The sequence below is a fragment of the Salmo salar genome, chromosome ssa14 (assembly GCF_905237065.1).
Source record: "Salmo salar chromosome ssa14, Ssal_v3.1, whole genome shotgun sequence".
NCBI classification, from domain to species: domain Eukaryota; kingdom Metazoa; phylum Chordata; class Actinopteri; order Salmoniformes; family Salmonidae; genus Salmo; species Salmo salar.
In genome coordinates this window covers 61,954,336-61,982,110 of record NC_059455.1, presented here as the reverse complement: position 1 = coordinate 61,982,110, position 27,775 = coordinate 61,954,336, and the positions used below count along the sequence as shown (strand labels likewise).

Sequence of the window (27,775 nt, the reverse complement as noted above, 5' to 3'; positions counted from 1 at the left end):
TGTTATTATCTATGCATATTCACTTAAATAACTCTACCTACATGTACATATTACTAACCGGTGCCCCCGCACATTGACTCTGTACCGGTACTCCCTGTATATAGCCTCGCTATTGTTATTTTACTGCTGCTCTTCAATTATTTGTTACTTTTATTTGTTAAAAAAAAAAAAAAATCTTAAAATGGCATTGTTGGTTAAGGGCTTGTAAGTAAGCATTTCACTGTAAGGTCTACACCTGTATTCGGCGCATGTGACAAATTTGATTTGAACTGCATCATTTTGTATTTAAGCAATAAGGCCCGAGGGGGTGTGGTATATGACCAATATACCATGGCTAAGGGATGTTGTCAGGCACGACGCAACGCGGAGTGCCTGGACACAGCACTTAGCCATGGCATATTGACCATATACCATAAACCCCCGAGGTGCCTTATTGCTATTATAAACTGGTTACCAACGTAATTAGAGCAGTAAAAAGAAATGTTTTGCCATACCCGTTGTCGTACACAAATTTGTTAACATCCCTGTTAGTGAACATTTCTCCTTTGCCAAGATAATCCATCCACCTGACAGGTGTGGCATATCAAGAAGCTTAGGGGCGGCAGGTAGTCTAGTGGTTAGAGCGTTGGTTCAGTAGGTTAAATAAAAGGTTAAATAAAATTAAAAAACACATTTAACAGCATAATAATTACACAGGTGCTGGGGACAATAAAAGGCCACTCTAAAATGTTCACAACACAATGCCACAAATGCCTCAAGTTTTGAGGGATCGGGCAATTGGCATGCTGACTGCAGGAATGTCCAACAGAGCTGTTGCCAGAGAATTTAATGTTGTTTTTCTTTACCATAAACCACCTCCAATGTTGTTAATAATTTGGCAGTACGTCCAACCAGCCACCCGGACAGCTGATGAAACTGTGGGTTTGCACAACCAAAGAATTTCTGCACAAACTGTCAGAAACCATCTCAGGAAAGGTCATCTCAGTGCTCGTCGTCCTCACCAGGGTTGTGACCTGACTGCAGTTTGGCGTCGTAACCAACTTCAGTGAGCAAATGCTCATCTTCGATGGCCACTGGCACGCTGGAGAAGTGTGCTCTTCACGGATGAATCTCGGTTTCAACTGTACCGGGCAGATGGCAGATAGTGTATGGCGTTGTGTGGGCGAGTGGTTGAATGATGTCAAAGCTGTGAACAGAGTTCCCCATGGTGACAGTGGGGTTATGGTATGGGCAGGCATAAGCTACGGACAACGAACACAATAGCATTTTATTGATGGCAATTTGAATGCATAGATACCGTGACGAGATCCTGAGGCCCATTGTCGTGGCATTCATCTGCCGCCATCACCTCATGTTTCAGCATGATAACGCACAGCCTCATGTCACAAGGATCTGTAAACAATTCCTGGGAGCTGAAAATGTCCCAGTTCTTCCATGGCCTGCATACTCACCAGACGTCACCCATTGAGCATGTTTGGGATGCTCTGGCTCGGTGTACCACAGCGTGTTCCAGTTCCCGCCAATATCCAGGAAATTCGCACAGCCATTGAAGAGTGGGACAACATTCTACAGGCCACAATCAGCAGCCTGACTGATCAACTCTATGCGAAGGAGATGTCACGCTGCATGAGGCAAATGGTGATCAAGTTTCAAGTTTTAATGTCACATGCACTAGTACAGTAAAATGCCTTTCTTGCAAACTCAAAACCCAAGAATACAAATCAATAATGTAATACCAGAAAAAAAGCACACGAGAAATAAGAATAAGAAATACACATTAAAGTAAGCCTACAATATACAGGAAATATTTATAAAGTCAGTTCCAATACCATATTTACATGTGCAGAGATACATGTGTAGTGGAAAGGTGACTAGACAACAGGATATAAGAGTAGCAGCAGATTGTATGCGAGAGGTATTTGGGGATTTTATTAGGATCCCCATTAGCTGTTGCAAAAGCAGCAGCTACTCTTCCTGGGGTCCACACAAAACATGAAACATAATATAGAATGACAATACACAAGAACAGCTCAAGGACAGAACTACATAGATTTATACTGACTACACACCTTTACAAAACGTGCATATTTTGTTTGAGTGAGCAAATTATTATGTTTGTGTCTGTGTAGGGCCATGTGAGTGTGCATAGAAATAAAAGGTCAATGAAGATAGAAGGTAAACTCAGTCCGTGTAGCTATTTATGAGTCGTGTTGCTTGGGGATAGAAGCTGTTCAAGATCCCGTTGACGTCACACCTGATGCAGCGGTACCTCTTCCTGTGCGGCAGCAGAGAAAATGGTCTATGGCTTGGGTAGGTAGGTCTTGGACGATTTTCCCGGGCCTTCTTTTCACACCGCCTGATAGAGGTTTTGGATGGCAGGGAGCTCAGCCCAGTGATGTACTGGGCTGTCTGCACAACCCTCTGTAGCGCCATGTGACGAGGGCGGTGCTATTACCATACCAAGCCGTGATGCAGCCAGGCATACCAGACACTGAATGGTTCTGATCCACACCCCATATATATTTAAGGTATCTGTGACCAACATATGCATATCTGTATTCCCAGTCATGTAAAATCTATAGATTAGGGCCTGATAAATTTATTTCAAATTGACTAATTTCCTTATATGACCTGTAACTCAGTCAAATCATCAAAATTGTTGCATTTATATTTTTGTTCAGTGCACTAAAGGCATCTTCTACACCACTATACCCCAATGTCAGCATGGGATTGTTAATAAAAAAATGTAAAGCTGAAATGTCTTGAGCCAATAAGTATTCAACCCCTTTGTCACGACAAGCCTTGCATTCAGAAGTAAACATTTTCTTCAGTCACATACGTTCCATGGACTCACTGTGTGCAGGCAGTGTTTAACATGGTTGTTGAATGACCTCATCCCTTTACTCCAGTGGAGCAGTGTTTAACATGGTTGTTGAATGACCTCATCCCTTTACTCCAGTGGAGCAGTGTATTTCAAAACAGATTCAACCACAACGACAGAGGTGGTTTTGCAAAGACTTGCAAAAAAGGGAACCTATTGATTAAAACATTTCTATAAACAGACACCGAATAGCCGTTTGAGCATGGTGAAGTCATTAATTACACTTTGGATGGTGTATCAATACACCCAGTCACTAGAAAGATACATGCGTCCTTCCTAACTCAGTTGTCGGAGAGGAAGGATAACATTTAAGGATTTCAACATGAGGCCAATGGTGACTTTAAAACAATTAATGGCTGGGATGCGAAAACTAAGGATGGATCAACATTGTAGTTCAGCCACAACATTAACCTAAATGACAGAGTGAAAAGGAAACCTGTACGGAATTTAAAAAAAATACAAAACATGCATCCTGATCGCAACAACGCAATAAAGCAAGATTTGGGCAAAACAAGCATTTTTTGGATTTTCCCCAAACATCAAAGTACCACTCTCCATATTTTCAAGCATAATGGTGGCTGTATCATGTTATGGTTATGCTTGTAATCATTAAAGACTGGGGTGTTTTTCAGGAATAATGGAGCTAAGCACAGGAAAAATCCTAGTGCAAAACCTGGTTCAATCTGCTTACACCAGACACTGGGAGATGAATTCACCTTTCAGTAGGACAATAACCTAAAACACAAGGCCAAATCTACACTGGAATTGCTTACCATAAAGGCTGTGAATGTTCCCGATGGGCCGATCTACAGTTTTGACTTAAATCTGCTTGAAAATCTTGGGCAAGACATAAACGGTTGCCTAGTTATGATCAACAACCAATTTGACAGAGCTTGAAGAATTTTGAAAATAATAAAATTGACAAATATTGTATAATCCAGGTGTAGAAAGCTCTTAAATTTACCCAGAAAGACAGTTAGTATAATTGCTGCTAAAGTGATTCTAATGTATTGACTCAGGGGTGTGAAAACATATGTAAATGATAACTGTATTTCATTTTCTAATAAATAAGCAAACACTTTTCACTTTGTCATTATGGGGTATTGTGTGTAGATGGGTGAGATTTCCCCCTCCCCCCCCCCATTTTGATTTCAGACTGAAAACAAAATGTGGAATAAGTCAATGGGTATGAAAACTTTCTGAAGGCATTGTACTTCTATTCACCTACAAGAAACCTGCCTGTGAGTAAAAGAGGGGAAAAATACAAAAAACAAAAGCATGTGTTAAAATATGATTTAATTTAAAACTTAAAATAAATTTAATAACTCCCCCCCCCCCCCCCCAAATAAAACATCTAACCCATTCTATTTACATGATATATATATATATATTTTTTTTAAAAATTTAAAAAAAAAAAAAATCAGGACACAAATTAAGTCAAGTGTTGTCCAAAAGAGCCAATGTGGCCCTGAGAGAAAGTGTGAATGTTGTGGTAGCACACACACTCTGGAGGTTGTGTGCGATTGGCACAACAGGCACAATGTTGGGCACCTCAGTTCTCCAGGTAACAGAAGATACTTCTTTGGGGTCCTTTCGCTGCTGGCGTTTTGTTTTCCCGACATGGCCGCTTAGCAGCCGGGGCCAAAACCTCTATTTGTCCCCGCTTCTTCATCTGCAAAATAAAGATATTCAGAGTGAAATATGAGAAATGTCTCCTGTTGATAAAATAATCGACCAGAACCAGGCAGAGATACACCAAGCTTGTCTCTCCACCACGTTAGCAGCAAATGTCCCATTACGATAACATTTCCATTTAGGAACTCTTAATTTCTTACTAGAATGTAATTATTTTGGCCCCGGCATGGAGTCCCATTACAATTCTACACACCCAACTGTGTTTGTTGAGGTCTGTAGATCTACTGTACGACTCTGAGAAGTGCTACAGCTATTTAAAGATCAATTAGGCCTCAGTTTAAAACAGAACTCCCCAACAGAGTCTTAACACGGTTAGCAGGATCTGTCACATTTTATTGTAATTATCATTAAACGTCATTATGACTAATAAAAATTAGAGCCAATTTAAAAAAAGACAACGTCCTGAGACAAATTGGAATTTCATGTTTCATGCTGCTTCCCTGATCGGTTCAGAGATTATATACATAGAATGTACAAAACATTAGGAACACAAGTCCTAATATTAAAGTTTCACCCCCTTTTGCCCTCAGACAGCCTCAATTCGTCAGGGCATGGACTCTACAAGGTGTTGAAAGCGTTCCACAGGGATGCTGGCCCATGTTGACTCCAATTCTTTTCACAGTTCTGTCAAGTTGACTGGATGTCCTTTGGATGGTGGACCATTCTTGGTATAGACAAAACTGTTGAGCAAGAAAAACCCAGCAGCGTTGCAGTTCTTGATACACTCAAACCAGTGCACCTGGCACCTACTACCATACCCTGTTCAAAGGCACTTAAATATTTTGTCTTGCCCATTCACCCTCTGAATGGCACACATACACAATCCATGTCTCAATTCCTTTTTACTTGTCTTCTCCCCTTCATCTACACTGACTGAAGTAGATTTAACAAATAAGGGATCATAGCTTTCACCTGGTCAGTCTGTCATGGACACTCACTGTATACAATCATATAGAAATACATATTCCATACAGATCTAGTTTGGATTATGTAACGTTGCACACATTCAGCTAAAAGCTGAGTTGAAGTACATGCAAACATTTTGAAAAAGTATGGATAGGAGAGAGCAGTGAAACATTGACAGCTATGGCCTTTGTCGCCACCCTATGGTCTAATATCAGTACTACACTACAGGCTCCAACATGACAACCAGCATAACTAGCACCGCAATGACAAAAGTTCTACAGAAGAAACCATGTGTTCTTAAAATGTGTAATGGATGGGAATGGATAGGGAGGCTTTCTAAAGATAAATTATAATTTGTTTACAACACTGACCAACAAGCACCCTCATCCTCCAATGCGTGTTGGGCCCACAGGATTACATATAAAAACACCATTATATTGTATCTCTATGGTCGGACCTACCGTTTTTTTGGGGGCCTCCGCAGCAGAGGCCTCTTTCTCTGGCGACAGGCTTTGGAAGACGAACCCTCGGGTGTTGCGGGGGGCTAGAGGGTTCCCCTCGGAGATGCAGGCCAGCTTCTGCAACACAGAGCGGGGCTGGCTGAGCAACGAGCCCCTCTTCACCTAAGGTCGGGGTCAAAGGTTGAATAGAGGTCAAACGGTCAGAGTCATCTAGTAAAGATTCTTAGAAGGAGCAGATTACACAGTGAAAATCACAAGTGTCACACTAGAGAGGGTGATTACTAGTATGAGGAAGGTACTGACCATGGTGGGTTGAGAGGGTCTCTGGAAGGGGTTCTGAGCTGGGGCTTTCTCCGCCTGGGGTGCAAGAGGCAGCTCTGGAAAACAAGAGATGGAGGGATTGTGATGGAGAAGGGTTAAAAAGAAATTTGCAGTCATATTCCTTATATCTCTCATTCCATATCAGCTCACCTTTCTTCTGTAGTTTCTTGGCAGTCAGTTTCTTGGCGAGCTTCATGAACTGGCTGTCCTCCTCTCCAATTTGGTCCCCCTCTTCCTCGTCCTCCTCTTTCTTGGCCTTAGCGTCAGACTAGGACAGAGGGGAGTTGGACACATATGATACACCACACATAAACACACACTACATAGAAGACAGGCCAGGGGTGTAATCATCAGTACAAACCTTAGCAAACTGGGAAAAAATAAAAAAATAAAAACACGAGAGTTTCTATTGGACAAATTCAGCTAGGTCCCTCGTTTGGTTCCTAGTGAATACACCCGTTTCCCCTGACACAATAGAATGACACACTAAGTGTTCGATACACTCCCATATGCTATGCAAACCTGTTCTCGTAGCCACTGCTCCCTTTCCAGCCTCTCTTTCCTCCTCTGCAGCTCTGCCTGGTCCAGCTCTTCTTCCTCCTCCTCCTCTTCCTCCCCCTCGCCATCCATGTCAAAGCCATCATCTATGGAAGAAAAGCACCACATACAATCTCAATTTTTTTTTTTTTTACTTAACCTTTATTTTGACAGAGTCAATGTTGTGACCAAGTTCTTTTTTCCAGATGAGCCCTGTTTAGTGCAATATCAAAATACACATTATTATATACACAAATCATAAAAACACATTTTCAGTAAAAAGATACCCTAACAGCAGTCTGAAATGCCCTAGAGGCACCAATTATGAAGTGCATTGAGATCATATCCTTCTAACATGTAAGGTGGAGAAGAAAACGAACTAAAAGCAGATCTACCCAACTCAGTGGATATCGAATGGCTCTCCAGAGTTAGCCATCCCTGAGACCGGGTCTAGTATTTCATACGTCTATAAGTTAACAATGAAGTAAGGTACTGAGGAAGTTCATGCAGGAGGGCTTTATAAAATGTTTTAAAAAAGCAGTGCAATGCATCGATCTACAAGACTTCAAAAGAGATCCAGCCTACTTTCTCATCTGCGTCGCTTGCTGTTTTAGGCTGGGTCTCTGTACAGCATTTTGTGCCAACAACTGATGTAAAAAGGGCTTTATAAACACATTATTAATTTCTGACAGAATGCAGTTAAGAGTACTGAACCTATCGCTTGTAATAATAATGATGAACTGCATCCAACTGACTTCGTTGACAAAGTCAGCACTGGGTTATACCCCGACTGTTGATTAAAGCTTGTGGAATAGAAAAGTATTAGAATCAATCTTAGAAGAACACCTATTGGCACACACACACACACCGATGTTCTTCCAGCGGAAGCGGCGAGCTCGGCCCGGGCCATCTGAGTGCAGATCCCCGTCGGCGAGGTAACGCTCCTGGTACAGCCGCAGTCGCCGCTTGTCGTCGTCAAGGACCTGTTTCCTGTAGACGAGCGGATTCAAGCAAGCTTCAGGGTAAACATTTCACACAGATATCCTATGATTGGATTGCTCCCCCCCCCCAAAAAAATTAAACTCCTCTACTACTAAACACTACCTATAAAAGGTAATGCACATTGGTTAACTTAACCAAATAGCAGTAATAGTAGTGACTATAGAAGTTCTTCTCTGTTTTGTTGAGGTATTTTGAATGTTCTGTCAGCACTCACATGTGGATCTTGTTGACCTGGTCCTGCAGCTCTTCATCAGAAGGCAGTTCGTCCAGCAGCTCCTCTTCCTCATATTCATTCTCACCGTCATCCTCATCCTCACTGCCCACGTCACTACCCGAGAGCTCAGCCTCAGAGTCCACAAACTCTGCCATGCGCCTGGAGGGGGGGGGGGGAACACAACCGGACATGGATCCAAAGTGGGCTTAAACTATCCTTCTGGAAATTACATTTTAAACTGATAGAGAGTGGACGGACAGTAGGCTAACGGCTGGTTAGGGGATGCGGGCTGGCTGATCACAGTTCTCACGTGATATTAGATGGAGCAGTCATTCTGATATGACACCACGCTCTGAACTATGATATTCTCATTGTAGGACACCGAGGGATGCATTCTGGGATCAGTCAATCATTTCGATATTAGAAACATAACGCCCGACCCCAAACTTTTCCCCCTTGGGATCTACACGATTCATGTGGATGCCCTATTTTGAAATCAAAATGGTTAGTAGTGACGAGTGTGGACACCTACTCAAAGACCTAAAAGCTATAGACCGACTAAGACAGTAGAGTACTGAAGCTTTTTCAGTGGGCAGAACTTCTCGCAACACCCACCCCGAATTGAATAGCCACTTAAAAAAAAAAAAAATGAATTTATGACTTTTACATCAACAAATAGACAATTACGTTTTCATTTCTTATCAAAATGAAAAGAAACCAATACATTTAATAAAATGCAATTTGTCAGTTTGTATATTGCCATCTTTACTCTCAATTTCTGTAAAAAAAAGTTTAAAAAATAAAGAAAAAAAGGTGTTCTTTATTCTAAAAAAAATATCCTAAAAGAAATATCCTAAAATACAAAATCAAAATGGGGTGACCCCAATGCAGTTCGCCGACCCCGACTGAATACCACTGGACTAAGGTAAAGGTGAATGTAGAGACAAAATGACAGATGGTGTATGGAGCTTGGCGTTTACTGCCTTCCCCGTTTAAAAGAGAATCAATGCCGTACACTCATCACCAAAGCAAACAGTCCTAAATGACTGTTGTATGCAGCGTGGGCTTTAATGCCTTCTCTGGACAATGCTGCCTTTGTTGACTGAGCTCACATCCTTTAATAGGCTCCATCATCAAGGAAACCTAACAGCTGTGTGTTGGTAAGTTCCTGATGCAGGAACAGTTCTGCCTCTACTTACATTTTCTTCTTTCCTTGACGGGGTGCAAACACAGCCTCCCTCTCCTCCTCTTCTACCTCGTTCTCTCCTCCTCCATCCCCCTCATCGTCCTCCTGGAAGGAAAGGAAGGAGTTAGTTCACCTGTTCGGGCTATACGTCGTTGACGCAAGCCAACGCACACGCTCAAGTGTCTTACTTGCTCACTCTGGCTCTCCACGTCTGACAGAAGTCGAAACTCGCAATCCTCTTCTTCCTCCTCCTCCACCTGCTTACTACTGAAACACCACAAATTGCATTTAGCCTTTACAGGGATCAATATTTGAATCTACAGCCTGAGAATATCATAGTGGTCAGTAGAAGTGTAAGATGGTACTCATTTACTGAATTGAATAAACTGACATGCAGAGGGGAAATTATTTATCAGATGTTAGTGCTTTTTAACCTGTCTTCAGCAGTTGAAGAGTGTGGGGTGGGGCTCGAGTTGGATCGCAAGGGGGAGACACCTGTATGGAGAGAAAGATTGAGAAATGGAACCAAAATATTACACCTGTATACTACCCCCTTATATACCCAACCACCGAGACACACATGCTTACCTTGAGTAGTAAACTTCCCAGAGCAGAGGCCGAGCAGCTGATCCATGTCATTGTCTCGGTCCATTTCTAACTCCATCTTCTCCTCCTCCCTCTTCCTCCCTTCCGCTCCCTCCTTCTCCCTTTCTGCCTGTGCGGTAGGGAACACTCCTGAACAGAGCCCCAGCAGCTCATCCTCTTGCGTTGCCCCTAGCCCTCCCACTCGCTTCCTCTCCTTCGCTCCCCCCTTCTGTGTGGTAGGGAACACTCCCGAACACAGCCCTAACAATTCCTGCGAGGCCCCATGCCCCCCCACGCCGCCCTCTCTGGCCGTCCCGAACCCCCCAGAGCACATTCCTAACAGTTCCCCCATGTTAGCGTCCATAGCGTTCTCATCCAGGCTGTCCAGCAGGAGCTGTCTCTTGTGGGAGCGCGGGGGGCCGGTGCGGGGCCCCACATTGAGGAAGCCGTCGGCATCCAGGAGCTGGGAGTCCTCCTCCACAGAGAAGCATCCCTGGGACGGGGCCCCCAGGGGGCCAGAAGACTCGCTGGGGGAGTGGGGAGTGTACAGGTCCTGGGAGTCCTCCACGGGCAGCGAGAGGGAGGGCTCGGAAAGTTTGCCTGAACTCTGTGGGATGGAGAGAGGGATGAGACGCTGGGGATGAATCTCAGCAAAGGAGGAGTCATCCTTTCTTCCTCTTCATCAAGGGTTCAATTCTAACTGGATATAAGCATGTCTGTGCAACTTGAATTCAGAGACTTGCGGAAGTAGGATGCGGAGGTCTGAACCAAAAATGTATGGTTTGACACAGAAGTTTTAGCCTAATGTAGTAACTGAAATACGGAAAATGACTGTTGGCCTATAACTCACAGGTAGCCTAATAACAGTATTTCTTGCAGCAAAATGATACACCATATGTTAATCTTGTCTCTGGGAATAGGAGTGGAGAAATAGGATTTATTTATTTATTTCAGCATCTTGAGAGAATGAGTATGCACGGTTAGGGACTGTGCAGTCTGTCAGCTGCCAATAGGCTATTTCAACCACATAAAATATACATCCAAGACTAACTGAAATCCTCGATTCATGATGGATAGTTTTCACTTCCTTGGAACTAATGATGTCATTTGGACATTTTGCAGGGGGGGGGAAAATAAATCTCTGCTGTTTTAGAGTTAGGATATTGCATTTTCGCTCCGGTCCCTACACATCCACTTTGAATACAGTGTTGTTTGACATGACAACGAACGCAAATGCCAGGAAAGGGTTATTGTGATTGGTTCCTACCCTAAGTGTTGATAAGTGATTCCTAGGGGACCCTGTTATCTTTGGCTACATTGAATGTTCTCTTAGTAGCTAACATGCATGCGCTGTGTATTCCTCTATGATTTAAAAAGAAAGTTGCACAAACATGCTGATTTAGGTCTACACCATCACTGGTATTATCAGGCTGTTTAGCTAATTAGGTTTGCTCTGACTCAGCCAGCTAACTAACAATTAGCATTAGCAGCTAACACGTTTTGCGCCCAACTTGCTAAGAAAATACAAAACGAGCCATTTGCAGATGTAAGAAACAAACTAATAATGTAATTATAGAACGCTAGTGGATTTATATTAGGAAGCAAAGTGAAAACAGCATTGTCGTCATCAACATTGTTGTGACATGTGCTGCATTGACCATGCAGACTGAACGCAAGTGTCTCGTGGTCAAAGACCAACAAATGAGCTCCTTGAATGATGGGGCAGTGAGTGAGCGTGAGAGATGACTCAAGTAGCGAAGTAAACTATAAAAATTGACATTACACACAGCATATCACATTGAACAAACCACACATTAAAATACCGTTATAGAAGGTAAAGTAAAAATATGCTAATTTTCCCACCAGTGGGGTTTCCCCCCAAACAGACTTGTTGCAAATAAAAACCTGTGCGTCATGTAGCGCACACAAAATGTATTTTTTAGCTTAAAGGTGCTATATGCAGAAATCGCTCTGCCATTTCCTGGTTGCTAAAATTATAATAGTTCGCCTAATTTCAGTTTGTGTGATCAAACAAGCAAGTATAGTGTAGAGAATCATTGAACCATCTAAACCGCTGTGAAATATTTTCTCAACCAAAAAGATTGTATTTTCAGCTGGTGTACAAAAGTAAGATACAAAAATGTAACTTGAGAAAGGGAAACAGAGGACAGATCTACCACTTATACTTGCTTTCAATGAGAATGACAGATCTATAACTCAATTCTGTGTGAATTTGATCAGGTCACCCCCCCCAAAAAAGTGACATATTGCAGCTTTAAGTTCTCATGTACCGAATAAAAATCTATAGTTCAATGTGTTTCCATCGCATTTTCAACTCGACTGATAGCTGTCAAAAAAACTTGCGTTAAATAGCTAAGTGTTCACTCTGGTCCTGGCACGTGTGCTCTAGCCAACCTCTCGCAGATACAGTGCGGGGTCGGCTAGTCTACATGAGATTAGCCTATTATGGATAAAGATTGAGTTGTCAAAACAGCAGTCAAGCATCGATCATTTCACCAGAATAAGATATTTATTGGAAAGCAGCATCAAGCTCATAGTGCATTTTCCCCACCCTGCCAAGTTCATCATAACATTTCATTTGTAGCTTAATAAACTGCATGGTTTCCTGAGTTGTAGTGGGAGGACCACACACACACACCATATCATGTTACTCCCACGTTTATGTCGATATGATGGCATCTTTTCACTCCCTCCTCTACATTTTCTTACTCTGTTTCTGCTGCTAAAGCCACTTTCTACCACTCTAAATTCCAAGCATCTGCCTCTAACCCTAGGAAGCTCTTTTCCACCTTCTCCTCCCTCTTGAATCCTCCTCCCCCTCCCTCTCTACGGATGACTTCGTCAACCATTTTGAAAAGAATGTTGACGACATCCGATCCTCGTTTGTTAAGTTAAACGACACCGCTGGTCCTGCTCACGTTGCCCTACCCTATGCTTTGACCTCCTTCTCCCCTCTCTCTCCAGATGAAATCTTGCGACTTGTGACGGCCGGCCGCCCAACAACCTGCCCGCTTGACCCTATCCCCTCTTCTCCAGACCATTTGCAGAGACCTTCTCCCTTACCTCACCTCGCTCATCAACTCATCCTTGACCGCTGGCTACATCCCTTCCGTCTTCAAGAGAGCGAGAGTTGCACCCCTTCTCAAAAAAACCTACACTCGATCCCTCCGATGTCAACAACTACAGACCAGTATCCCTTCTTTCTTTTCTCTCCAAAACTCTTGAGCGTGCCGTCCTTGGCCAGCTCTCATGCCATCTCTCTCAGAATGACCTTCTTGACCCAAATCAGTCAGGTTTCAAGACTGGTCATTCAACTGAGACTGCTCTTCTCTGTGTCACAGAGGCTCTCCGCACTGCTAAAGCTAACTCTCTCCTCTGCTCTCAACCTTCTAGACCCATCTGCTGCCTTTGATACTGTGAACCATCAGATCCTCCTCTCCACCCTCTCCGAGTTGGGCATCTCCGGCTCGGCTCACTCTTGGATTGCGTCCTACCTGACAGGTCGCTCCTACCATGTGGCGTGAATCCGTCTCCGCACCACGTGCTCTCACCACTAGTGTCCCCCAGGGCTCAGTTCTAGGCCCTCGCCTATTCTCACTATACACCAAGTCACTTGGCTCTGTCATATCCTCACATGGTCTTTCCTATCATTGCTACGCTGACGACACAATTCATCTTCTCCTTTCCCCTTTCTGATAACAAGGTGGCGAATCGCATTTCTGCATGTCTGGCAGACATCAGTGTGGATGACGGATCACCACCTCAAACTGAACCTCGGCAAGACGGAGCTGCTCTTCCTCCTGGGGAAGGACTGCCCGTTCCATCATCTCACCATCACGGTTGACAACTCCATTGTGTTCTCCTCCCAAAGTGCTAAGAGCCTTGGCGTGACCCTGGACAACACCCTGTCGTTCTCCGCTAACATCAAGGCGGTGACCCGATCCTGTAGGTTCATGCTCTACAACATTCGCGGAGTACGACCCTGCCTTACACAGGAAGCGGCGCAGGTCCTAATCCAGGCACTTGTCATCTCCCGTCTGGATTACTGCAACTTGCTGTTGGCTGGGCTCCCTGCCTGTGCCATTAAACCCCTACAACTCATCCAGAACGCCGCAGCCCGTCTGGTGTTCAACCTTCCCAAGTTCTCTCACGTCACCCCGCTCCTCCGCACACTCCACTGTCTTCCAGTTGAAGCTCGCATCTGCTACAAGACCATGGTGCTTGCCTACAGAGCTGTGAGGGGAACGGCACCTCCGTACCCTCAGGCTCTGATCAGTCCCTACACCCAAACAAGGTCACTGCGTTCATCCACCTCTGGCCTGCTCGCCTCCCTACCTCTGCGGAAGCACAGTTCCCGCTCAGCCCAGTCAAAACTGTTCGCTGTTCTGGCACCCCAATGGTGGAACAAGCTCCCTCACGACGCCAGGACAGCGGAGTCAATCACCACCTTCCGGAGACACCTGAAACCCCACCTCTTTAAGGAATACCTGGGATAGGATAAAGTAATCCTTCTAACCGACCCCCCTACCATCCCCCCCAAAAAGATATAGATGTACTATTGTAAAGTGGTTGTTCCACTGGATATCATAAAGTGAATGCACCAATTTGTAAGTCGCTCTGGATAAGAGCGTCTGCTAAATGACGTAAATGTAAATTATATCAATATTTGCACATAAAGGCGTTTCCACCTCCATTTCTCGCATTTTACAGACAAAAATTCCCAACATCTCAAACGAATTATCTTTTGGCATTTATATGTACCGAAACGTCCTGGTTCATTCACAGCTGTTGTGATTTTTTTAAAAAAATTTTTAACACAGGGTTCATACACATTTTTTGATGAATGGAATTTAATTACTTTTTCATGCGTTTTAACCAAATTTCCATGACCACTGGTATGGACACTGGGATTCTGCTTTCTGATCCCATGTACCAACTCCTGTCGTTGTGCAAGGCACTTAACCCACCCAAAGTAGAATACCTGTTAGGCAAGAGTTTAAAACAGATGTGGTCAACCCTTAGTCTGGAGAGCTACTGGGTGTGCAGGCTTTTGATCAAGCCCTGCTCAAAACAGAGTTTATCAAGGTCCAGTTGAGCAGCTAATTTCTTACGTGGTTTGTTAGAGGGGGACTGGAATAAAAGCCTGCACAAACATTAGCTCTCCTGGAGGATGGTAGACCACCCTTGATGTATAACATTGCAACCAAACACGTTTAATGCCTTTTGAAATAATTTGCTCATTCAATATATCAAAGATCAAATGGCTCTGGTGGGCTGGAAATGTTTTTATTCTGCTGAAGCAAGCCCACACATTCTTTTCAGGAAATGTACCTGTTCGAGTTTAGTCATATTTATCTTAGTTACCTCAGAAGTGTTTACTTTGCAGGCTGACTAGCATCTATTGAGTTACAAAGCATCTACAAAACCAGTTGAAGCCACATATTCCAAAAGGCTACATCAAATATGTTTTCCTAAAATAAACTGTTCGTGATTCACAAATTATGACATGATTCGATTCACAACTAATACAATGGCAAAGTGAATCGCTAGTTTCATTAAAAAAAATAGTTTAAATTATGAAAAAAAGCTAATTAACTTTGTATGGCCTTAATCACAAGTGTTGGTGGAAAGTTTATGGTGACATGACTCAAACATTAATACATGCGAGAAATAGCTAAGCAGTTAAGTAGAGGGTACAAGATGTTCTTGAATTGGCTACCTAGTTAGTCTGTGCTCTCATATTTTATAGGCTAGGCCTACCTGCTGCTGCAGCAATGTCCGACTGTCGCTCTCTCCTTGAGCAACGTCCCAATCGTCTCGCACACATGCAGGTGACAGCCGCAAACAGCCGCGCTTAAGTGTCATGCTGATCCTGGCTGATATGTAGATGTTTTATTTGATTGACAAAATATTTAAACTGTGCCTAAATAATCTACATTAACAGAAATTAAATTAATTCTCCAAAACTTTTTGGATTTGATCATTTTCCAAAACTTTTCCAGGCATGGAAAACAGCATTTTAAAATTCCATGACTTCTCCAGGAGATATATATAGATATATATATATAAAATGCACGCGCACAGGAGGTCCCACAACCCCTGTCAAAAATCGCTCCGTCGCCCCTGCTTGAATTGTCACGTAACGCATGCATTACTGGGAGACACACATACTGGGGTCTGTGTGGTTATGACTGGCTCTCTCCTGACACTTTTATACTGTCATACAGTGGTACGGAAAACACTGGGTCTTAGTCATACATGTCATCAACCCTTCTAAACTGTCAGTGTCTTACCTTGGAGGCAGACCCCAGGAAGCTGGGTCGGAAGAAGCAGGGTGAGGGGGAGCGGAAGGTGCTGGCTGACAGACCCCTGCCTCCTGTGGTGCTGCGGTTGACAGGCTGGTAGGACGGCAGCATGGAGCCCTGCAGCTCAAAACTACTGTTGTGACTGTTGTCCTTGGCCAGGGACAGAGAATCTTCCTCCTCTGTAGCGGGAAAGAGACTTAGTTACATTTAATTGACATTCTATGTCGTTTAAAAAAAATGGTTTAACCTACACTGGGGAAAAAAGACACCAGAATCCACCAAGGATGAGAGTATTTTCTGAAGTAGCATAGTTGCGACAATTCACTTGAAAGATGTTCAGTCTCTACTCACCCATCTTTGTGTAACTGTCTTGACCATCAGGCTCTGTCCTCTTTACACCATCTCTGTGAGAGACTAAAATGTCAACAACTTGGGACAGATAACACCGATACTAACTTATTGAGCACCTACTTTTACACCAGTGTTAATTTAGGCACTCTTTTTCTACATGTAGTCTAGTCAGTCATTTTGACTACAAGATAAGTCTTAATCATTATTACAATTACAAATGTGACTGTGTAGTTATTAGTCTAGTATTGCTTCATTAACCTACAGTAAACATAAATCAGAATTCCATGTGCGTAAACATACATAGCCTTGTCCTACCAAACTTATTTCCTGTATAACATCCTATTCTCTGCCAACAGCAGAAATATGACAAACAAAAGAATATATAATTATCTGGCCATGTAATAATTATCAGGCGCAGAGAGCAGCACTCGGTCACTTTCATTGCCATTTTTATTAACGTAACGTATAACAGCCACACATTGTTTCGCCAAGTGTAACAAAACCTTGAGTCCGAATCGAGTCACAAGTCCTTATAGCTTAAGTTCGAGTCCCAGTGCTCAAGTCGGAGTCACTGGGTCCACATGAACTAAAAATAAAGTTCTTTACCCAGTCAGTGTAGAGCCAAGAGGAATTTAATCAATACATTGTTTGCTATCCATTTTTCTTTCTGTGCCACCAAATGCTTGTATGAATACATACTAATAATAGCTAAACAGTTAACCAGAGGGCACAATAAATGTTTTTAACTTGCTACCGAATTATTAGCCTGTTCTCTATTGTATTATAGGCTAGGCCTCTGACCCTCTCGCTCTCCTTGAACGACACACTCGTCTCGCACACCTGCAGGTGATACGCACAAACACAGACAGACCCTAAAGCAGGGGTGTCAAACTCATTCCATGGAGGGCCTAAGTGTCTGCAGGTTTTTCCTTTCAATTAAGTCCTAGACCACCAGGTGAGGGAGTTCCTTACTAATTTGTGACAACACTTCAATCAAGTACAAGGGAGGAGCGAAAACCGCAGACATTGTGCCCACCGTGGAGTGGGACACCTGTGTACTCGAGGCAGTCTGAAATGTTGATTTTTATTTGACTGATAAAATATTTAAACTGTACCTTAATAAACTACATTAACAGAAATGTAATTACATTTCCATGACTTTTCTAAAACTTTATGGATTGTATCTTTTTCAATTTCCCCCCCCCCCCAGGCCTGGAAAATACCATTTTAAAATTCCAGGACTTTCATGACAGTATGAACCCAGACACTCCTTGGAGAGAAAAGCATAGCTCGAATGTTGTTTTACTGTTAAACTCAACGTTGCAAATTGTTAATAATTTCGTAAAGCAGCATATGTTTCTTAACCAGGCAAAAGGTAGATAACTAGAAGAAAGTCGACTGCACGATGTGTATAATCGGAGGTGGAGCCTGTCTGCCCATGCGCATCGTTTGCAGCCCTGCAGCTAACCAGCTGAGGTAGGCTGTTTGTGCCAGGTGTGGTACGTCCTTCCCACTGAACAGAACATCTGTGCAGCTAATATTGTGTTCATCACTGAAAAGCTCTCACACGCTAAAGACTCTTATCCAGTCCATTTACTACGCAGATTTGTCACAGAGATAAGTTCATCTCGTTTTCGTGAAAAGTAAAGAAGAATCTAGGCAATTGCCACAGAAAAATAGGTGTTTGACGAATATGTGTCACATTTTTGCTGACAAAATTAACACTGGCTTACACAGTTACATTATTTGAATCCACCAATCACGTTTGAGAAGGATTCAGATATCTGGTACCTTGCTCTCCATGAACGCTGAAACAGAGCGGTACCTCGCTAGCTACTTTGCCTTTGTCTTATGCAGGCCTGCAATCTGAAGGCCACGTACTGTCAGCCCACGTACATGACTGAGACTCCCCAAAACTCAGCACCACACACACACACACACACATACCCGGTGCGCGAGCAGGAGCTGTTGGCAAACAGCATGAGGGTTCCGTCTGTGTTGAGTAGATCTGGTGGGGGAGAGGGACCCTTTAACCTTAACGGGGAGGGGCTCCTTACACTCCTCTGGGCCATACTGGCCTCATCTTCATCCTGACCCTCACCACCCCCCAGTAGCTCCTCTACACCCTATGGAGTGACAAAAACAGGTTTTTGACAAACTCTGAACCACACCTACTTCATGTTTCCTTTACAATTCATTGGACTCCCCTCTCCTGGTCCATTAACCCTGGTTAAGTGAAACATTTCAAGGTTTTGGTCTTGAATGTTACAGTTCCCATCTTCGAGCACCACCATGAAAAGTCTACGGAAAGCACACGGACAGTAGAATGTGAACGCAGACCATCCACTCTTACCTCTTCCCCCTCGGAATCTGTCATTTCCTCTTCCTCCTCTTCCTCGCCACAGTCCTCGTTGTCTAGGCGATAGAGGGCGGCCTTCCGTTCTCTATCCTCCTGTCTCTTTACGGCCATGGCTTGCTGCAGACGGATCTTCAGGTTGGTCAGCTTCTCGCCTGAGGACAGAGGGAACACAGGACTGGTTAGGAAAGATTCATGTAGCTAGAGGACAGAGAAACAAAGACGTTTGGAAATATTTCAGGAACCTGGCTTACTATGAATCATATGGGATGCAGTGCAGTTACCTCTTTAGTGTGTGTGTGTGGAGGTTGAGAGAGAATGCGTGTGTGAGATGGTGTGATGAACGGTACCATGTCCATACCAGGCGCGGTGTGTGCAGCCTCCTCCTCCCCTTCCTTGATGGTGGTGGTTACAAAGTCTTGGTGGAGCTCCTCGCAGCTGTCTTTACGGATGACGCTGAGCTGCACAGTGCGTTCCCCTCTGGGCCGGGCCACGGGCTGGACGTGACGTAGGTAGCGCTCCTTCAGCGCCTCTACGCCTAAGGGGGAAACAAACAGTTTAACTACAGATACATAACCAACTTGACTGGGTTACTTCTCACCTCAATTCATTCAAGCTCACCCATTGTGCCACAATACAGTGTGCTAAAGCAGTGGCTTGAGTTGTCCCACCAAAATAATTTTGTCCAGCACATGCATGCTGTTGTCAATTGTATCGAAACACAAGGCTTTAAACCCCAAACCACCATATGGGAAATATTGTGCTAGAGAGTTGACATTACAGAGGTGACTATTTTTTGTTGTGCTCTCACCTGGGTTAACCTGAGGGGGCTCCAGATCAAAGGACCCATCGTCAGCACACAGTTTGGACACTGGCGGGGGCTCTACCCCCAACTCCCTCAGTCTGGCAAGCCTGTCCTTCTTGGGTTTGGGGACTGGTGGTGCTACGGGCTCCACACTGGCCGGAGCAGGTTGGGGCTGAGTTACATCCACATCCCCATCCCCTGCTTTCACCTCCATCTCCTGGGCTTGGGAGTCGGAGGCCTCTGCCTGGTTCTGCTCTAGTGGTTCAGCCTCCATAAATTCTGGTGGTGTCGTTTCAGCACTATCCAAACCTAAAATATTGGCCCCCTGCATAATGGCGGCCAGTTCAGGTAGTGGGGATTCATCGTCGTCGGAATCCGAGGTTGGAGAGGTCTCACCTGCCCTGCTCTGGTTCTCCTGGTGTGTGGAGGTGGTGGCCGGTAGCTGGGGAAGAGCCTTGGTCGAGTGTGGGTCCAGGGAGTCTGGGGGCTGTTGGGGCTCCTTGGGTGGGTCGGGGAGAGGTGGTGCTGGGGTTGCCTCCTTTATCAAGTCCTGATACTTGACAGACCTTTGAGGGGGGGACAAAAAATAAATAAAACAGGTTTATATCCTTAAAGGAGCAATCTGCTGTTCAAACAATAACAAAGCAGAAACCCCAACACAGTTTTGGTAAAAGGTTGAGGGATTGGGCTTAACTTAAGGTATAGCGGGCAGTATTTTCATTTTCGGTTGAAAAGCGTGCCCAGTGTAAACTGCCTAATATTCGGGCAAGGAGTCAAATATTTGCATATTATTAGTAGATTTGGATAGAAAACATTGAAGTTTCTAAAACAGTTTGAATGATGTCTGAGCATAACAGAACTCATATGGCAGGCAGAAACCTGAGAAAAATCCAACCAGGAAGTGGGAAATCTGAGAATTGTAGTTCTTTTCAATCCCTATCGAAACTACATTGTCTGTGGGGTCACGTTGCACTTCCTAAGGCTTCCATTGGCTGTCAACAGCCTTTAGAAACGTGTTTTATCCTTCTCCTGTTACTGGGCAGAGAATAGTAGCTCAGTCAATGAGTGGACTGCCTGAGGACAAAGGACTTGGTGATGCGCGAGCCCGCCGTTCCTTCTTTTTCTTCTTGAATGAATACGCTATTGTCCGGTTGGAATATTATCAACGTTTTATGTTAAAAAGACCCTAAGGATTGATTGTAAACAACGTTTGACATGATTCTACGAACGGTAATGGAACTATTTGACTTTTCGTGTCTGGATTTACTCTCGCGCGTTATGCCTTTGGATAGTGATCTGAACGCACGAACAAAACTGATGTATTTGGACATAAATATGTAGTATTTCGAACACAAATAACATTTCTTGTGGAAGTAGGAGTCCTGGGAGTGCATTCTGACAAAGATCAGCAAAGGTATGAGAATATTTATAATACTAATTCTGAGTTTAGTTGACCCCAGAACTTGGCGGGTATCTGTATAGCTTGCTTTGATGGTTGAGCTATGTACTCAGAATATTGAAAAATGTGCTTTCTCCGTAAAGCCATTTTAAAATCTGACACAGCGGTTGCATTAAGGAGAAGTATATGTATAATTCTTTCAATAACTGTTGGAAATTTTATCAACGTTTATGATGAGTATTTTTGTAAATTGATGTGCTCATTCACCGGAAGTTTTGGAGGGAATACATTTTCTGAACATCACGCGGCAATGTAAAATGGGGTTTTTGGATATAAATATGAACTTTATCAAGCAAAACATACATGTATTGTGTAACATGAAGTCCTATGAGTGCCATCTGATGAAGATCAAAGGTTAGTGAATATTTTAGCTGTATTTTTAGTTTTTGTGATGCATGTCCTTGCTCGGAAAATGGCTGTGTGGTTTTTCTTGTGAAGTTTATGTCCTAACAATCTAATTTTATACTTTCGCCCTAAAGCCTTTTTGAAATCGGACAATGTGGTTAGATTAACGAGAAGTTTATCTTTAAAATGGTGTAAAATAGTTGATTGTTTGAGAAAATGAAATGAGATTTTTGCTGTTTTGTATTTGGGGCCATGCTATTTCACTGGCTGTTGAAAAGTGTGTCCCGCAGGTGGGACGGTTACGTCCCACCTAGCTCATAGAAGTTAACGTAATGCAACAACTAAAATACAAAGACAGAGCTATGGATGCAAGGACTGACCACCTATTAGGACGGGGAATTGCCAGGGACCTCACGATATGATATTATCATGATACTTACTGTTGGTGCCGAAAAGATATTGATTGCGATTTGATACTGGGATTTTATTGCGATTTGATGATCTAAACATATTGCTCACTACATGTCTGCTGCAGAGAGACAAGGGAGCACATGAGAAAATGAGTTTTGAACAGTCACGGAAATAAGGGCTGAAAACATGTTGGATAACAATTTAAAAAGTAGATAGAGAAAAAGCTATATGAGGAAAAAAAATACAGGCTTTTTTGAGCAACTACAGCCAACTAGCGCTAGCAAACGCTACCTAGCAAAATAAAATACAAAATATATATTATTTTGCAAATCGACACTTGGAGTCAAAGTATCGATACAATATCCAAAATAATACTGAAATATATAACGGTATCGATCCCCCCCACCATCACAACCACCTATATAAACATGGCTAAAGTTATGTTTTGAGGCTATACAGAGATTTGGGGTTCTGATAGGGTATGACAGTTAAACTAAGCACATGAGGCATTTATAGGTAATATTCTTAAAGAATCAATAGGTATAAAACAACTTCAGAAAGTATTCAGACCTTCCACATTTTTTTACATTACAGCCTTATTCTACAAATTATTAACAAATGTTTTTTTTTTTTAAAGCCCTCATTCTACACACAATCCCCATAATGACTAAGCAAAAACAAGTTTTTATATTAAAAATACCCTGAAATATCACATTTACAGAAGTATTCAGATCCTTTACTCAGTACTTTGTTGAAGTACCTTTGGCAGCATTACAGCCAAGAGTCTACTTGGGTATGACGCTACAAGCTTGGCACACCCGTATTTGGAAAGTTTCTCCCATTCTTCTCTGCAGATCCTCTCAAGCTCTGTCACATTGGATAGGGAGAGTTGCTGCACAGCTATTTTCAGGTCTCTCCAGACATGTTTGATCAAGCTTGTCCCGAAGCCACTCCTGCGTTGTCTTGGTCTGAGAGTCTTTAGGCAAACTCCAAGCGGGCTGGTCATGTGCCTTTTACTGAGGAGAGGCTTCCGTCTGGCCAATCTGCCAAAAAGGCCTGTGCTGCAGAGATGGTTGTTTTTCTGGAAGGTTCTCCCATCTCCACAGAGGAACTCTGGAGCTCTGTCAGAATGACCATCAGGTTCTTGGTCACCTCCCTGACCAAGGCCGGCCCTTCTCCCCCGATTTCTGTTTGGCCAGGCAGCCAGCTCTAGGAAGAGTCTTAGTGGTTCCAAACTTCTTTCAGTTAAGAACGCTACTGTGTTCTTGGGGACATTCAATGACGCAGAAATGTTTTGGTACCCTTCCCCAGATCTGTGCCTCGACACAATCCTGTCTCGGATTGTGGAAACTAGATGATCTACGATTAAGACTATTCTACCAACGGGACATTAAAAACGAATATCTTATGTTACTCTGAGACTTGGCTGAACGATGACACGGATAATATAGAGCTGACTAACTTCTCAGTTTTTTGGCAGGACATAGCAACTACATCTGGTAAGACGAGGGGCGGGGTGTGATTCCATTTGTCAATACCTGCTGGTGCGCGATATCTAATATTAAATAAGACTCAAGTGATTTCACGCCTGAGGTATAATAGCTCATGATAAGCTGGAGACCACACTATCTACTAAGAGAGTTCACATCAAAATTATTCGTAGCAGTCTATTTACCACCACAAACCGACGCTGGCACAAAGACCGCACTCAACCAACTCTGTAAGGCCATAAGCAAACAAGAAAATGCTCACACAGAAGCTGCGCTCCTAGTGGCCGGGGACTTTAATGGAGGGAAACATGTAACCGGAGGAAGAAAAACCTCTAGACCACCTTTACTCCACACACAAAGACACATACAATGCACTCCCTCGCCCTCCATTTGGCAAAACTGACGATAATTCTACGCTCCTGATTCCTGCTTACAAGCAAAAACTAAAGCAGGAAGTACCAGTGACTCCCTCAATACAGAAGTGGTCAGACGACGCAGATGCTACTCTACAGGACAGTTTTGCTAGCACAAACTGAAGTATGTTCCCGGATTCATCCAATTGCATTGAGGAGTATATTACCTCAGTCACAGGCTTCATCAATAAGTGCATCGATGACATCATCCCCACAGTGACCGTACATACACTGCGCAAAAAATAAAGGGAACACTAAAATAACACATCCTACATCTGAATGAATGAAATAATCTTATTAAATACCCAGCGGTCCTGCTGCTGGGTTGTTGCTAGTAAAAAGATATCCAGGTAGACAAATGTCTACTTACTTGAGTAGTGCCATAGCAGAACCTTCAGGTCGGGCTCTCCTCTTGAACAACTGGTCGATGCTCTTGGGCTCAGGCATGTGATAGGGCAGCCCGCATGTGGATTCTGCAAAGGAATTAAGAACACGTTACAAGAGACACTGGGTTGGACAATAGAAGCCACAAAGGACAAGTGCGTAGCAAGTCATGTAGAGACAAAGCATTGTGGAACACGGCAATACACTACATACAGACACCATTGATAAATGAACGCGAAAACAAACTGACCTCGGACAAGCCTCTGGGTCTCGCTGTGCAGCTGCTTCATGGCCTCTTTGCCGGCTCGAGCTGCCTTCCTTTCCTGGGGACGCTGTTTCGGTCCAGCCTCTTCATCTCCCTCCTCATCGTCAAATAAAGGCTCCTTAGGGAAAGATACAGAGCATAGTTCTGACACACAGAATACAGTGCATTGTCTGCCTGCATAGCACACAAACCACTGACTTAGTAAACAGAGAAAGCTAAGTAAGACTAGCCATAAACTCAAATTAAGTCTCAAACCACTATTCTAGGGGATTTCTTTTGGGCATACATTTGCTTTTTAGTGACCTCACACCTACAGATACTGAGATGACTTAAATGTTGCTCTTACTTTGTGTCTCTTGGCTTTCTGCTTTACTGCTGCTCTGATGGCATCCAGAGACTCTTCCTCTTCATCATCATCCAGACCAGCATCATACAGGTCATTGTTACCAAGGAGACAACCGCTGTCATTCAGAGTACAGGGCAAAGGGGTCTCCTACAAAACAGAAAGTGATGGGGATAACAAATCTTTAATTTCTCTCAAAACTCTTCATTTTACACAGTCACTTATTTCTCTGTCCCTCAACCTCTCTTACCTCCTCAGGTCTCCCTCTCTTCTTCCGCCGCTCCAGAGCCTTGCTGTTCTTTTCTTTCTTCTCTTGGTGTCGCTGGAGCTTCTCCCTTTTCTTCCCTTCCTTCTTCGGCTTCACAGCCTTTCTTACCAGCTCTTCCTCATCCTCTGGCGTGCTCTCGTCACTGTCGATAGGGGCTATCCGGGATATCTTCTTGCTCTCTAATTTAGCCTTTTTGACCTCTTCCTCAGCAGTCTCCATCTCATCTCCACTGGATGCTGATAGGACCAGAGCCTCTGCCATCTCATGCACCTCCTCCTCACAGTCACTGTCTGTCAAGGCCATACGACAACGGGACCGCCTGTTTACTGTGATGTCATCATCCGAATCTGGGAAAAATATTACAAGCCATCTTAATGACTAATGCGGTATAGGTGGTATTCCGTTTGCGTCACAAGGCAAACTGTTTCCTATTAAAGTAAGTAGGTTAGTTTGCATTGGTGGTTGAATTCTCAAGTACTGCAGTTGGCATTGATAGTCTAAAGTCGATTCATTGTTTCTCATCACAGAGCAAATGGCCCAAAGCTGTCTATTTACATTAACAGGGGGCTCTGGTCAGGTGGTCAGTTTAGGTACTGATCAATCTTCTTTGTTGTGTCACTGTACCTTGCAGGTCGACAGTATTGCTAATCATCTCAGAAGCCATCTGCATCTCCTCCACTGGTGAGCCCATCCCACTGTCTGAATCACTCTCAGCTACTGAAACCTCAGCAGGGAGCTCCACTGCCTGGATAGGGGGGAAAAACTATGACAAATTCACCTCATGTTGATGTTGTTAGAGGGAATCATGCCAGTCTTTTTCCTACAAAACCATGGTCTATCTTCTTCATGCCAAGACATACGTTTGACTGATTTAAAACTTTGACAATTGAAATATGAAGAAAAAAAACACCATTGCAAATTTAGGTAAATGAACTTGCATAAATGTGATGCCTGTCTCTGTTCAATGTTCGGTCGCCGAAATGGCTGTTGTGCTTGCGGCGCCTTCTCTCTCAGCTGCCACAAAGAGTATACGGATACGTTTGCCAGCCGGACATTCCGTGGTTAACGTTACACCTAGCCTAGGAAACTGTCTAGAAGAATCAACAGTTAACACCGGCCTGTTCATTACTCACACAGTCAGTGACAGTGTTACCCTGTGAAAAAGTCTAACAAACAAATCTTTCAAAACGTAGACAAACTTAACTAGCCAAAGCCGGACGATGGTTGTTCGACAGTTAGTTAACAGTAACGTTAGCTAACTAATCCAACTCAATCAGCAACAATTCAGGTAGCTAGCTAACGTTAGCTTGTTAGCGAGCTAACTGACATGGGTTATGGCGGACTCAATCACCAAAATAAATTAACGTAGCTAGCTAAACGTTTAACTAATTAAGCAATGTATTGGTATGCAGCTAGCGAAAGTAGTTAACTTAGCTGCTTGTCAATTAGAAAATATAAATTCTTACCTGTTGTTGATGGACCACCAGACTCATCTTGACTTTATCCGCCTTTTATGTGTATTCGCAGTAAAGCTTCATTAAAATCGGGAAACCAAAACTTCCGTAACGTTTTAAATTATTTCCAACCATAAGGCACGAATATCGGTGTAAAATGTTGTATGCTAATATTATTAAATGGTGTAATTGATCCGCAGCTAGCTAGCTACCTTTCTCTCCCTCCCGCTTGTTCTGAACTAATACTTTTTTTTAATTTTTCGCGCGCTGGATAACGAAAGTCTATCCTTACATCTGTCAGTCATTGTCGTTGTGCTTTTCTATTCGATGAGACTCAAAATTGATGTCCACTTTCACCCAATCGTTGGATGGTGAGTATGGCAATGACAGAGGGAAAGCCTTTGATTGGTAAATCTATGTGCCACAGCTGACCAGACATGTCCACCCACTCCACTAAAAAATCAAGGAAGGCCAGTTTATGCGAATATTCTATAATCCGAAAAAAGAGAATATGCGAATTTTTCCACCAAATTGTCTTGTTGCAGATAAAAGTTAGTACCTGATGATGTAGTGCACACAAAATGTACTATTTCACAAAAACTGTTCTGTTAATTAGTAATTAAACTGTTCTGTTAATTAGTAAATGCGCCTATTCTGGTCATAATGAGATTATTATGGTTAAAAGCGATAATATTTGTATTTGTCAAAAGGCAGGCAAGTATTGATCATCATGTCACCAGAATAAGACCCTATATATCTATTGGAAAGCAGCATCAAGCTCGTCACCGTTCACTTTCACCATCCTGTGAAGTTCATCATCATTTATTTAATTTGTAGCCCAAGAAACTGTATGGTTTCCGGAGTCGTAGTGGGAGGACCACACACCATATTATCGCGTGACTCCAAGTGCACTTCGACATGATGGTTATTATATAAAGGGAAATGTAGCAAGATTATCTGGAGATAGGGGATGACATGATCATTTATAGTCTAATGACATACAAGTAAAATACATCTACTACGTAAATACTGTACTAGCATACCACCCGGCATCCCACTGCTTGCTTGCTTCTGAAGCTAAACAGGGTTGGTCCTTGTCAGTCCCTGGATGGGAGACCAGATGCTGCTGGAAGTGGTGTTGGAGGGCCAGTAGGAGGCACTTTTTCCTCTGGTCTAAAAAAATATCCCAATCCCCCAGGGCAGTGATTGGGGACACTGCCCTGTGTAGGGTGCTGTCTTTTGGATGGAACGTTAAACGGGTATCCTGGCTCTCTGAGGTCATTAAAGATCCCATTGCAATTATCGTAAGAGTAGGGG

General features: G+C 43.4%; 1 protein-coding gene and 1 long non-coding RNA gene across 7 annotated transcripts; both read right to left on the bottom strand.

Moving 5' to 3' along the window:
• Positions 1–1,636: 1,636 nt before the first annotated feature.
• Positions 1,637–4,220, bottom strand: LOC123726752 (uncharacterized). Its single transcript, XR_006758876.1, has 2 exons — positions 2,942–4,220; positions 1,637–2,891 (listed from the first exon to the last, which is right to left on the bottom strand). It is a non-coding gene; the product is annotated as an uncharacterized lncRNA (long non-coding RNA).
• A 60-nt stretch (positions 4,221–4,280) lies between these two features.
• Positions 4,281–26,770, bottom strand: LOC106570037 (claspin). 6 transcript variants are annotated; one of them, XM_014141952.2, is made up of 24 exons: positions 26,471–26,759; positions 25,943–26,095; positions 25,629–25,749; positions 24,987–25,351; positions 24,740–24,886; positions 24,379–24,511; positions 24,115–24,217; positions 19,633–20,192; positions 19,183–19,359; positions 18,819–18,976; positions 18,413–18,591; positions 16,466–16,518; positions 16,103–16,293; positions 9,792–10,395; positions 9,638–9,698; positions 9,392–9,470; positions 9,217–9,308; positions 8,018–8,176; positions 7,670–7,791; positions 6,787–6,908; positions 6,415–6,532; positions 6,247–6,320; positions 5,944–6,105; positions 4,281–4,553 (listed from the first exon to the last, which is right to left on the bottom strand). In XM_014141952.2, the coding sequence occupies exons 3-24, from the start codon at positions 25,693–25,695 to the stop codon at positions 4,434–4,436; spliced, it is 3,846 nt and encodes a 1,281-aa protein (XP_013997427.2). In that variant the 5' UTR covers positions 25,696–25,749; positions 25,943–26,095; positions 26,471–26,759; the 3' UTR covers positions 4,281–4,433. The 6 variants fall into 6 exon arrangements, with proteins under 6 accessions (XP_013997427.2, XP_013997428.2, XP_013997426.2 ...); XM_014141953.2 differs by having other exon boundaries at positions 25,943–26,018; XM_014141951.2 differs by lacking the exon at positions 25,943–26,095 and having other exon boundaries at positions 5,944–6,060; positions 25,629–25,767; positions 26,471–26,770.
• Between the last annotated feature and the right edge of the window lie 1,005 nt (positions 26,771–27,775).

Coding starts and splice junctions, on each gene's coding strand:
- LOC106570037 (XM_014141948.2), bottom strand. CDS start 26,497: ATGAGTCTGGTGGTCCATCAACAACAG. Junction 9,309..9,391: donor TGGAGAGCCAGAGTGAGCAA/GTAAGACACTTG, acceptor CTTTCCTTCCAG/GAGGACGATGAGGGGGATGG. Junction 4,554..5,943: donor CGGAGGCCCCCAAAAAAACG/GTAGGTCCGACC, acceptor TTTATTTTGCAG/ATGAAGAAGCGGGGACAAAT.